Raw genomic sequence first — 13,528 nt, 5'->3', positions numbered from 1 at the left:
GTGTTGAAAATCCAGGGAGAGATCAAGGAAGCAGGACAAAGTAGCAATGGGGTAAGAGTTAACACGAGAGAGAACCCCAGAGATCTTTGGAGGGTCCAATACTAAGTAGTCAGTCCAGTACTGAGAGAGAAACAGGTGTAAGGAAGTTACCCGCGATTGGGGGAAAAGCCCTCAGAAAAACTAGAGAATAGTGTCTGAAACTCACACAGGGAAAACAGTGCCTCTTCCCACCAATCAGACTGGAGAAACTTAAAATCCACAGGGTAGTTGGTAGAACAGTCAGGAAAACCTCAGCTCAGTTGTGGAGAATAATTAGCTGACACTGAGCACTAATCCAGACTCACCTATCAAACTGTAAAAGTAAGACCTGAAAGGATCAAAATGTTTCCAAGTAACTTCACTAGCTCTCAGGACAAAGCTCAAGAAGATTCAAAAGATGACAAAACCATCCAGCAGCAGACAATGTAAAACTCACAATGTCTAGTATCCCATAAGGTTGCCAAGCGTGTAAAGAAGCTGGAAAACACGACCGTATGAGGAGGGTATCAAACCACTGAAACCAGCCCAGAAACGACACAGAATTCAGGCAAGGACATTAGCATGGTTATTATAACTGCATTCCACATGTTCAAAAAGTTAGTAAAAAAAACACATATTGAAACAAGAAAGCTATAAAACAGACCCAAATTGATCTCCCAGAGACAAAAACTACAACATCTGAGATGGAAAATACACTCGATGGGATTAATGGCGGTATAGACAGGGCGACGGAAATACCGATGTAAAACTTTAGGACGTTAACAACAGAAAGTATCCAAAATGAAACACAGAGAGAAAAGGCAATCCTAGAAAATGAACAGCACCAGGGAGCTGTGGGACTGCAAGCACCGTGCGTGTACGTGTGCAACCAGCATTCCCAAAGGAGGATGAAAGAACGTGTTTCAAGAAACAATGCCTGAAAAATGTTCCAGAAAACTATAAACCCACAGATCCAAGCAGCTCAACAAACTCTTAAGAACAAGAAATGTAAAGAGACACATCAAATTGTTCAAAACCAGTAAAAACAGAAAATCTAAAAAGAGTCATAGAGAAATAAACACATTAAGTACAGAAGAACAAAGAATGATGATGGCAGATATTTCATTAGAAACGGAAGCCTGGGGCGCCTGGCTGGCTCAGTCGGTTGAGAGTCTGACTCTTGATGTTGTCTCAGGTCATGATCTCAAGGGTCATAAGTTGGAGCTCCACATCAGGCTCTGTGCTCAGTGGGCAGTCTGTTTGAGATTCTCTCTCCCCCCCCTCTCTGCCCCTTCCCCCACTCGTGCATTCTTTCTATAAACAAATAAAATCTTACCAAAAAAAAAAAAAAGTAAGCCTGACAACAGCAGAGTCATGTCTTTCCAGCACTGAAGGAAAAAGCAGTCAACCAGAATTTTATACCCAGCAAAAAGATTTTTCAAAATCAGAGGCGAAATACTTTTCAGACATACAAAAGCTAAAAGAATTCATCAGTAGTAGACTCTGCAAGAAATGTTAAAGGAAGTCCTGTAACATTACAGCGAACCATTTAAATTCACGCTATTTCACTCTCTGGCTCAACAACTAAAGAGACTGATCTTGGGCAATCACCTGGTGACCTAAAAAGTTAATCTATCTGTTCCAGATCACAGTCACAGTAAATATTACTCTGACGAAGAAAATGATCTGTGGGAAATAAAGGTCAATGACATTTTTCTCTCTGAGGATGAAACCCAGGTATATACATATATACAAGCTCATAGGAAAAGAAGCTGCCAAATTTCCATTGGTTAGAGACCCAATTCCTGTTCTTGTTTTCTCTGAAAAAGTGTTAAATTGCTGCTGCTTCTGCTGTAAGAGAAAGTTCCATTTATCAAACCAGTTGAGCAATTCATAATAAAATACTAGTAAAACCTTCTTCTTAGGAGAGAAAAACAATGTAAATACCTCTGAAGGATACCAAGAGATGTCGATACCAAGAGATGTTTTATTTCTAGTTTCTTACTGTGGATGTGGACTAGATTCAGAAGATGTGAGAGTTTTAAGAACCAGCAGAGAAAAATGAATTGACAGGTGACACCAAACAACAGGTGAGTCAAATCTCAGGAAGGAGAGAAACAAGGAGGCACGTGGGATATTCCACAGAGAAGAGGCAGCACCAGACAACCAGGCAACCCAGAAGAGCAAAGCAATCCCAACCATAAGGGATGACAGAAGTTAAAACAAGATGCACGAGAATCAAGAGTGGGTGTGAGGTTATAGAGGAGTTCCATGTGGTTGAAAGATTCAAGGACTTTGAATATTAATTATACACAGCAATACATATTCTCTTCCCATGCAGGGTTTTATATCAACCCTAACAGCTCTGAGATTAAAACCCCAGGATGAGAACAGTGTGTAAGTTCACCTCCCATGTCCCCAAGGCACCTTGCAACTGTATCATGCTCACAACACTGTTGTGTGCCATATGGGCTGGTAAGGGGAAAGGACACCAACAATTTTCATCCCTGAGATCTCTGCTCCAGCAAAAGGGAAGAAAAGGTCAGCAATATTTTTAGGGGCCTTACAAAGAAAGCCATACCTGTGAAGGCTGAGGGTATGTGGGCATCTAGACAGGCCACACAAAGCACTGCTAGGGGCAGATGCCTAGTTTCTAACCATGGCTTTGCGTGATCTTTTACCGTGGTACAGAGCTTACACACAAGTCATGAAAAAACAGTGACTGGCCTGCACAGTGAACATTCTAGGCAAGACCTTGGATAACATGCTCCTATCACATGTGACCTAAACGAACAGGCGAGTAGGCAAGCAGCAACTCCTGAAATCATGTGTTGTCCCAAACCACACTCAGTTTTGCAACTCTGAAGAAAAAGCTTTCTGCTTCACAGTATACATTAGCACACACTCACACAACAAAAAGAACCGGTTTCTAAATTTTGCACAACAACTGACTGATAAAATAACTTTGGACAATTCATGAAACTTCTCCTGTGTTTCATTTTCTAAATCAGCTACCAATACAGGAGCTTCCCTCAAAAAGTCTTAATATTAAAACCAAGTTTCATTTAAGATTGTGAACAATACTGTTCCTTCTCTGCAAAACTGCTTATACTATGCTTTTGTCATCTAATACAAAAAACTCCAGTTCATGCTAACTCATGCTGACATCATTTAATCAGCTGATATTCTAAGTGTGATCCACGGACCAGGATCAGTCCACAAACTGTTACAGTCCTAGGAACGATACATCAGAAACACAGTAAACACTTGGATAACAATTAGAATAATTTTATGTCTGTTGAATCAAATAATAAAAAATTGGGGCTGAGAGTTTTTATGACTTTGGATATCTCTTTAGGTTTTCTTCTGGTTAAAAAAAGGAATGTGGTATGAAGGAAAGAAATTTGACCCAGGATCAGAAATCCCTGCTTCACACCTGATGTGATTCGTGATTTGTACAATGCAGCTTATGTGGGAAGCACTGTGGTGGGTAGACTAACAGCCTCTGGAAGATATCCACACCAAAATCCTCAGGACCTGTGAACATGTGAGCTTACACAGCAAAGGAGACATAAGGTAGCTGATCAGCTGGCATTCCGATAGGGCAAGTGTCCGAGATCATCTTTGTCAGCCCAGGATAACGGAAGGGGTCTTTAAAAGCAAAAGAGCCAGATGAGGACACATGGCAATGGCAGCACTGTCAGAGGGATGTGATGTAATTTAAAGTCAGAGCCTCCTGACTTTAAATGTAGAAGGGGCCACAAGCCAAAGAATGTGAGTGCCTCCTGAAGGTAGAAAAGCAGACAAACAGATTCTCCCCTAGAGACTCCAGAAGGAGATGTGACCTTCTAACAGCTTAGCCCAGCAAGACCTCAGACTTCTGACCTATAGAACCATGAAATGATAGAAGTGTGTTGTTTGAACCGCTAAGTTTGTGGTAATTTGTTAATAGCAACAACAGAAAACTAATACAGCCTAGCACGTTACCAGGCATGTGGTACTCAATAAATGTTACTAAATCTGGGTGTTTGAGAAAGTTCTCTGAACTTGGAAGGTCTCAGGTTGCTCCAACGAGGCCACATGCTGTGTTCTGGTCCCCCATGTAAAAATTAGGACAGCAGACTTCTGATAGCAAATACACTTCCAGTTTTCTAGTACCTTCTAAAAATCTTAATAACAGAGAGGGTTGTTGTTGTTGTTTTTGCTGTTGTTAAAGAGGACAAAAAGAGGGGAATGGCAAAAAATATAGTCCAACATTTTCTGAATGGGAAAAGTCAAGGTCGCCTTCAATTGTAGTTCAGTGGAGCACTCGTTTCTCTATGGCTGCTGCCGAGTTCTTGAGGAGAATACAGTCTCCAATCTTCAAGACACAGTGGGCCTACTACCTCTCTCTGGAGTTCATCCAGTTGGGCCCCTGGCTCTGCAGCTGGCCAAAGTGACCATTTCTTCTCCAGATAAAAGAAATGATGTTGAACTCATTTAGGCTTATGCTTTCTCCTCTTGCCTACCTGCTGCTCAAGAGAAGACTCTGAATCTCATCTTCTGCTTTAGTGAGCTGGCTGACAACTTGCCAAAGGGCCCGGAGGGAGGTAAGCTAGTTAAAGGACAGCCCTCTTTGGTCGTCCACATGGAGCCCTCAGACACAAAGCTCCAGAGCTCCAACACTGCAGCCACTGCCTCCAAGTACCATTGAGCCGAGAGGACACGGAGGACTGAGCACAGCCCCGTATGTGCGCCATCTGGACTCTGTCAGACATGCCCAACAAAATGTATTCATTGGCTCCTCTAATTTTTCAGTTAAAATGAGATTTTTTTTTCCTCCCCCATATAATGTGTCTAAGTATGGCTAAAACAATAATTTCTAATTTCAAGTAAGCTATTTCATATTATTAGCAATACATTTGTATCAAAGTGAAATATTAAAAAGACCCTGGTTATTCTCTGTGAGGAAGAGTGTGTGTCTCACATGCTTTACTCTAACTGCCCCTCCCCAATCTGACAATCTTACCTTGTCACAGAAGACTTTTATCTGGCAGTATGCCCGATGCACAGGCTTGTTGCTACGGTTGTTATAACTATAGGTGTCAATTTGAATATTAAGAGGCAACCCCTTCACACCTTTCTGAGAAGAGAAATCTGTGCTTAAGCAGTTCACGGAGATGAAAACCTGCAAAGGGAAAAGAAGGTATTAGAAGCAATAGGCACCAACAGTCAACCTTAGCACAGCTTGTAAAAATACCAACATTACTGAAATTACTCAACTATGTTCTAAATGAGAGCTCAGCTTCTCACTTAAACTTTTTTTAAAAATGAAGGGCTTAGGGGCGCCTGGGCGGCTCAGTCATTAAGCTCAGTCATTAAGTCTTCGGCTCAGGTCATGGTCCCAGGGTCCTGGGATCGAGCCCCGCATCGGGCTCCCTGCTCGGCGGGAAGCCTGCTTCTCCCTCTCCCACTCCCCCTGCTTGTGCTCCCTCTCTCGCTGTGTCTCTCTCTGTCAGATAAATAAATAAAATCTTTAAAATAAATAAATAAATAATAAATAAATAAATAAATAAAAGGCTTATTTTAAAACTACTTTTAGTCATAGGAATGGCAGACTTTATTTAAAGGGAAAAAAAATAGACAGCAGCTTTGAACCTCTGTCAACTTTCTCTTCCCAAAAATTTACTTATAGCATCAGACTGTGGAAGAGTACGGTTGTCTTCCTTGATGTCATTTTTACCAATGTTACCAAGAGCATAGAGATATAGAGATGTTTTATAGCTTAGTACAAACTCTGGGACTCTGCCTGCTATTTTATATCTACACGAACTCTTAGGACAACTGTGGTACCCGATGAATGTCCCAATATTATGGAAGTTATGAAATCAGTGAGTCTCATTATTAAAGTGGCACTGGAGGTTGTTACGAGAAACTCAAGTGAATCTTTGTACAGCAAAAAACATGTTCCATTTCCTTTTTTTGCGATTATGGATTTTAACCTCTCCATACAAGGTCACAAGGCATGGCGCTCCCTGTCAACCAGTTTGAGAATTTATTTCTGATGCATGAGCACCACACAGTGGATACTACTGAAATTACAGTTTTAAAAATCTGCCTTTCAGAGAGCCAAGACTCTTAACGCTCGATTCCTTCCAGTCCAGGGGCCAACAACTCGTTAGCTCCAACAACCTAGGACAGATCTACCACAGGAGTATGGGGTGCACTGGCTGAAGCAAGACCCAGACAAGGAGAAGTTTAAGCCAGAAAAGCTGGGATGGTGGAGCCCCTAAGAATGTAAAGAGAAGGGAGTGGACAGGGTAAGGAGAGAGAAAATTGTAACCATTAATGACAGACTGTTCTCTAGAAGGTTTGCAAATGCTGAAACACAGGGGTTTTCTTCTTGCTCTAGTCTATACACTATTTCCAAGAAGGAAAATACCACAACACCCTACAATGACTGAGACTTGTCCACATTAACATCCTGTCCCTGCATTTGCTCCCCACTCAGGCCGGTCTACTCATGGCCCCTAGAACACACCTTAATGCTCACCCCTGCCTCACGTCTTTGCCCCTGTCCTTCTTCCTCCTCCTGTCCCAGTCCAAGTCCCCTCCATAGCTCCCCTCTGCCTCTCCACATCTACAGAGGTCCTGCCCTACTGCCATCTCCACAGAGGGTCCCCATTCACCCTGACTTATGTCGTGGAGGCCACGGCAGTGAGCGCCTAAGATTTCCAGACCTGCACTGGGTGCCTGCTTTATACGCATGATCTCATCTCACAACCCTGAGAGACAGTGTTAATTCTTTTATAGGTGAAGCCCAGGGATATTTTTTTAAAACTGTCCCCAGGGTAGAAAGTGAAGGGCTGGAATTCATATCCAGAACCGCGCCCCCCCCAATACCTATACTGCAATGTGTCTTTCCCAAATCAACTTCTTACCCTAATCACTTTTCTCCACTCCTGGGAAGACTGTGAATGCTTCGAGGCCAGGCCCATATTCTCCACATGGCAGCTTTCTCAACACTTAACTTTTAGCCCCGTGCCGGGTCTTGGGTTGCCTTTTCTAGCCCGCTATGATTTTTCTTTCCAGTTAACCCATTTTCAGTAAATAAACAAAATGCTTTTATTTTTTAAAATACCTAAATCTAGATATATAGGAAAAAGTGGTATGTATGAATTTCAAATCCATTACAGAAACTTTGTGCTTTGACTTTGCATCTTTTCCTACACTGCTGACCCTGGAACAACGTGAGGGTTAGGGGCACCAACTGCCAGCCCCCCTACCAAGAGTCAAAAATCCATGTGTAACTTTTGACTCCCCCATAACTTCACTACTAATAGCCTACTGTTGACCAGAAGCCTTCCCAATAACACAGTCAGTTAACGCATCTTTTGTATGTTATACATGTTACATACTAGATTCTTACGATACCTTTTTTTCACTTTCTTGGTTATCTCTAGGCTGTGCAGTTCATCTGCAAGTTTTTTTTAAATTGTTGCAAATCTCAAAAAATTTTTCCAATACATTTATTGGAAAAAACTGACATATAAGTGGACCTCTGCAGTTCAAGCCTGTATTGATCACTGGGCAACAGTATGCTGTTAAAAACACTTCATATAGAATTTACAAATCTGAGTTAAGGAGATCGGTTATGGAACAGACGAAAGACGGAACAGACGAAAGACAAAAAGACAAACAGAAAGACAGTAATCCAGGCAAACAATTGAGCACACCAAGTAACTAAATCTCTATACTTTCCATTTTACAACCAAGTGGGAAATCTAAATTATTCTCTCTCATTCTAGGCTACATGGCTCTATTTAGGACTCAAAAACAGCAGCCTGGGAAAGTTACACTTAACCCTCAACAATTCCAGGAAGTCTTTGACCCAAAGTGATATTCCATTTACATACAAGAGGATTTCATGGTAATCCAACCTAAAACCTAACCTCCCCTTGCTTCCCAGTGTCAAGTTTCTATTCAAAGCAGAAATAAGCAGGAACCAAATCCCAGGATCAGTATAAACATGGGGTCTTCAGAGAGACATTACCCTATTACTCAGGATGACTTGCAATCACTTTCTTATACATATTCTTGTCCTATTTTTATAAAATCAATTCTTTTCCAAACTTGGAAGTGTTTCTAAGTGCAACAAAGAAAGTTTACAGCATCCCTAACTCAACATTAAAAAACGCCACCTTGTCTAGATAAATACATAAACACACCAGTAAACACTGAGCAAGATGTGTGATGTAAGCATACCAGGCTCGGGACACATGGTACAAGGAGGACAGTGGGCCCAAGACCTACAAGAAAGAAGTAAGGGCAGTGCTCACAAAGCCTCTCATAGCGGGCTCCACAGCAAGAACAAGCAGGACAGTCATGGGTACATGCTGCTGCCAGTGAAGGGGGCACACTTGCTACATTTAAGCCTCAACCAAAAACTAGCAAGAGTGCAAGATGCCTTAGGTATCTTGCATATGTGGTCAACAGGAAAGGCTTTGGTCTGAAAATGGAAACATCAGAGTTTTAGCTCCATCGCTAATTAGTGCTGTGACCATGGACAGGGTCCTTACCTGTCAAAGGCAGGTTGAATTAGATGATGTCTATATCACATCTAACTCTTGAGTCCTATGATATTTATACTGAAAGATTATGAATCCTTTATCCCTAACTCTGTATTTATTAGTGACAATAATTTTGTGTAATACATTTATCAATTTGTTTTTACAAATCATATTGTTTTAAAAGAACCATGTAAAGTTGCCATTTCAAGTAATTATATGAACTACTCGTATAGAATTAAGAATCTTATAAAGCAGAGGTTCATAAAGCATGGCGCCAGGAGCATCAGCGCTGCCTGGGAACTTGGTTGCTTCATACCCCTGACTCAATCAGAATCACCCAGAGAACATCAGCCCTTCCTGGAGACAGTAAAGCCACATCTAGAGGTTCTGCTCTCATTGGCCTGGGGTGGGTTCCAGACACAAGGCCTTTTTTAGGTGCTCCCCAGGTAATTCCAGTGATCAGTCAGGATAAAAGCCACTGCTGTCAGGTGATTAATCTTCTATATACTTATACTTTGATCCACCAAGGTCTCCTTTGGCTCCAAAACTTTCAGGTGATTAAAACAAGCCCCAACATACGGTTTCCTTTCTTTAAAGAGTTCAGATATTCTTACATGTATTTAAAAGGATCCCATCCAGTTTTTTAATTAAAAAAATTTTAAGAGTTATAGCTCTATCAAATAATGATATTCATTTAACCAATGGAAAGATAAAGATTAAAGCATCTGATCAACCTTACTATTCAGTAAGATCATGCAAATCCTTAAGAGCTCAGAGTTCATAAGATAGTGACAGAAAAAAAAGCCTATTAAAAATCTACCAACTATGCTTCTGTTTATTCCTCACAGAACATCTGATTTTCGCAGGGGTTGACCTGTGTGGGTGAACCGCGTGTTCGGGTAACCTGCAGTGTCACTGAGGGGCAGACCCCTGGAGACAGAACACTCAAGTCAGCCCTTTCTGCTTCTGGTTCCTGGTGTGCAGCACATGCTTAACACGTATGTTTTTCACCAAAGAAGGAAAATGCGGAGGGAGTAGTGAATTAATATGGCTAAGAGGAAGGACGCTGCAGACATGCATAACAGGTGTCACGTATTTATCTAAACCAGGAGACGGCTGACTTTCTCTGTAAAAGGACCCAACAGTGTTTCAGCCTTCGAGGATGACATACAACAAATAAACCCCACAGTAACAGTGCAAAAGCAGCCACAGACGATACGTGGACAAGTGGGTGTGTGGCGTTTCAATAAAGCTTGACCTGACCTCCATGAACAGCTGGTTGGCCAGGGTTTGCCAAGAGCTGCGGTTTGCTGAGCCTTGATCTAAACAAACCCTTCTCTAAGGAGCTCGAACAACAATTTACCCTTACATCATCACAATGTAGTTAAGAGCAAGAAAGTATTTCCACATAAGTGACTTCCTAAGAAGGACCTCTTGCTAACGTGTCATTTGCGCATGGAACCGTATTTTTTTTATCAATACAATTCACACTCACAGAGGGGACTAGAGTACGTTTTAAGGGAGAAGCTGTTTCCAGGAATCTTATTTAGGAAGGTGACAAATCTGTCATCAGCAGCACCCAAGATGGGTGAGAGGACAAGTGTAGAAACACGAGGCAGAGCGCTCCTCTGGGTCCCGGGGCAGCGACAAGACAGGCATGGTCTGTTCATCACAGCGTTAACACTTGGAATTGGTTCTACCTCATGGGCAACCGCCCAAAGAAGCAGAACAACAGGCCAAGTCACCCAAATCCAGATAAAACAAAAGTTCAGGCCACAGTCACTGTGCAGAGAAAAACACTTTCTATAACACGGTTACAGAAAAACTGCAGTATCTCCTCAGAGGGTGGGAAAAAGGTAAAAAGTAAGATGATTGTTACACATTCAACCCCTCTATGAAATACAAGCGGTGATAACCGCTTCCTTGCCACTGATTTTGAGGAAAAGCTTGCTTTTATTCAAACAAATGAAACATAAATCTTACAGAAGATGAGCATCTAATGTTCCCAACCAAAATCACTAGAAGAGAAAAAAACTAACCACAAAAATAAACTGCTAAACAGGTCGAAGATGCTCTGCAAGATTCCTTTTCAAATGTCCAGCCCAGTTTTCTAATGTAGTTCCTCATTCTTGGCTGAGAATTCACACACTTAAAACTTTTCGAAAGATTTAATTTTGTTTTCAAACCTCAGTTGAAAATGTGAGGAAAACAACAAAATAAAGATTTATGTTATCAAAAGATTAACTTGTCTAGATTGTTTTTCCAAGTGCTTATAAGCACAGAATCGACAAGAAATCAGATCATGAAATGATTTATGATGATTTTTCCAGGAAGCCTTACGGCAGCCACACACTACAGTTCGCACAGAGGGCTGCTGTCTCTACTGTTCCTCCTCAAAGGAGAAAAAGTGAGGGGGAGAAAGACACCAGGCTGCACTAAGCTCGAAACACAGGCTGCCATCAGAAGCTCATTTTCCCAGCCAGTGAAGTGAAAGCAACCAAGAACAAATTTTAGACCCCCTTACTCACTTACTCTTTTTGGCCTTTAGCAACACAACAAACCAAGGCACAATTCTGATAAAACCTGCTGACTGTCCAGTCTAAAGACAGTAGTCAGATATGTGAGCTTTAACAAGTGAATTTCATTTGTAGGGAGAAATTATAGAAATATTTTTCACCCATCTAATTCACAGAAAGTGTTAAAAAAGCACTTGAAATTTATCAAAAGTTACAAAAACTAAAAAAGTTGAGTCAGAAGCCAAATAATGAAACTGGCTGACTTAAATACACTGTATTAGGATATTTTTCATGAACAAAAAGATTGTTTCTCGGCGCCTGGGTGGCTCAGTGAAGCATCTGCTTTCGGCTCAGGTCGTGATCCTGGGGTCCTGGGATCAAGTCCTCTATCGGGCTCCCTGCTCAGTGGGAAGCCTGCTTCTCCCTCTGCCTGCGGTCCCCTGCTTGTGCTCTCGCTCTCAAATAAATAAATAAATAAATAAATAAATAAATAAATAAAACCTTTTAAAAAAGGCTGTTCCTTTAAAAAATTTACCACAACAGTAATACTCACTCTATATTATTATTCATGTACAAGAACCTGACATCCAAATGATATAGTCTTAATTCTTTTTTCCCACAGAGACAACTAGGTAGAACTTTGCATGTTTTTAAAACATTGCTGCTATAATGGTGAAAATAATTTTCTTTTACTTTCATAATTTGGTTTATTCAATGAGTAGAATAAAAAATTTCAAAATGTGAACCTCTAGATTTGCTAAGAATATGAACCACCCTTATAACAGCTCAGATAAAGTTTTCTTCTTAAGAGATCTGATTTTTAAACTAAACAGAGTAACAAAGTGTTAGGCTCAGCAGAGTATATGAGAGGTCATGGGAACTCATCCACATGACATCACCCAGAAGGCTGGGAAAATGAAAGAGGCCAGAAAAATCACAACCACCTTCTGTGGTTCTCCTCCCTCTGAAGGAAGGAATCCAAATTATCTGGGCCATCCAAAATCTAGCTCCAAATTCCCATTCCAGTCTCACACATCTTTACAGGAATTGGAGACCTTCATTTTCTCTGCCCCTCAATTTTAAAATAACCTTTATTCCATTCTCTACTGACATGGCTCATCGATAAACACCTAGTTATCAATTGACAGAATTGCTGTGAGAAGCGTTCCCTAATGACCCAAATAGAATTACACCAAGTACCAAGTAGCTTGCTCCCCCTCCCCTGCGACCAGACTCTGAGCTTCAGTTTGGGGTAAAGAACCACATCTCTCTCTACCCTCATCGCCTAGGTCAGGGAAAGGAATAAACAAATGCCCTGAACATGCTGCCTCTATTCACCACCTCTGTCACTCTCTCACACTGTAATTATAAGTGCCCTAAGTCCCTTGATGGCAGAGATTGTTACTCATTTTTAAAGCGTTGTCCGGTGTTTAGTACATTTTTTGTATTTCTTCCAATGCCTATTACAAAATGGTCCTGAATTAAATGCCAGTAATGACAGAAAAATCATGGGGATGCAAAAAGCTACACATTATCTCCAAATCTTAACTTTCAAATCCTCACAAAACTTTAATACACACAATAGTGCCCCCCAAAACAAAAACACTTGATAAAAAAAAAGAGCTAGTATCAACTTACACAAATTAACGCTTCTTTCTCCCAACCTCTAGTAAAGAGCCCTCTGAACAATAAAATGGCTACAAATCAGGTAATGAATGAAATGGAAGAGACTGCTTCATTAACATTAGGCAATTGCCAAATACAGTATCACTACAAATCTTAATCCTTTATTCTTACTAAAATATCTTCTATAGCTCACCACTGTCTACATAATAGCAATTAAATTCCTCTGCGTTCAAGATGCCATATGTGATACCAATCTACCTTTCCAGCCATGTTTCCTACTACCAACCACAGTATTTCTCAAATGTGAATAATATATGTATCCTTTTTATTTATTTATTTTTTAAGGATTTTATTTATTTGAGAGAGAGTGAGACAGTGAGCAAGAGAGCAAACAGGGCAAACATTCCCAAAGCACCCTGGCAGTGCCTGGTCAATAAGAACGATGTGTTCGCTAAATGAATGACCCCAAATTCCTAAACTCCAGCCAAATAAAACTGCATACTGCCATGATATTTGAGCTATATTTACTGTATTCTTACAGTGCACCTGACTCTGGCCCCCGAAACAACCTATGAAATCAGTACTAATCTGCCCCCATTTCACTGATGAGGAAACTGAGGCTTAGAGGTTACTTAACCTGTTGCCCAAGTTCACAGGTTATTTATGCTCACAACTTTCCTCCAAGTGGACCTGAACACCTAGGTCATCTTGGTAGAGAGCAGAATGCCAAGCAACTTTTTACAAATACTGGACATGAAATAAGTATCTGTTGTATGGATAATTAAATCAAATACACACACACACACACACACACACACA

General features: G+C 40.9%; 1 protein-coding gene across 2 annotated transcripts in view; it reads right to left on the bottom strand.

Annotated features, from left to right (window-relative positions):
* The window catches only part of GRHL1 (grainyhead like transcription factor 1), a 49,525-nt gene that overhangs the window by 12,819 nt on the left and 23,178 nt on the right, over window positions 1–13,528 (bottom strand). For both annotated transcript variants that reach the window (XM_025867727.2, XM_073896984.1), the window contains exon 9: window positions 5,027–5,185. In XM_025867727.2, the coding sequence (XP_025723512.1) occupies window positions 5,027–5,185 (159 nt within the window). The remainder of the gene's footprint in view (window positions 1–5,026; window positions 5,186–13,528) is intronic.

This window comes from Callorhinus ursinus, unplaced genomic scaffold (assembly GCF_003265705.2).
Source record: "Callorhinus ursinus isolate GAN/ISIS: 27379988/994484 unplaced genomic scaffold, GSC_fseal_2.0 scaffold10, whole genome shotgun sequence".
Lineage (NCBI taxonomy): Eukaryota > Metazoa > Chordata > Mammalia > Carnivora > Otariidae > Callorhinus > Callorhinus ursinus.
Note: the sequence above shows the minus strand (reverse complement) of the source record. Positions and strands in the feature narration are given on the sequence as shown.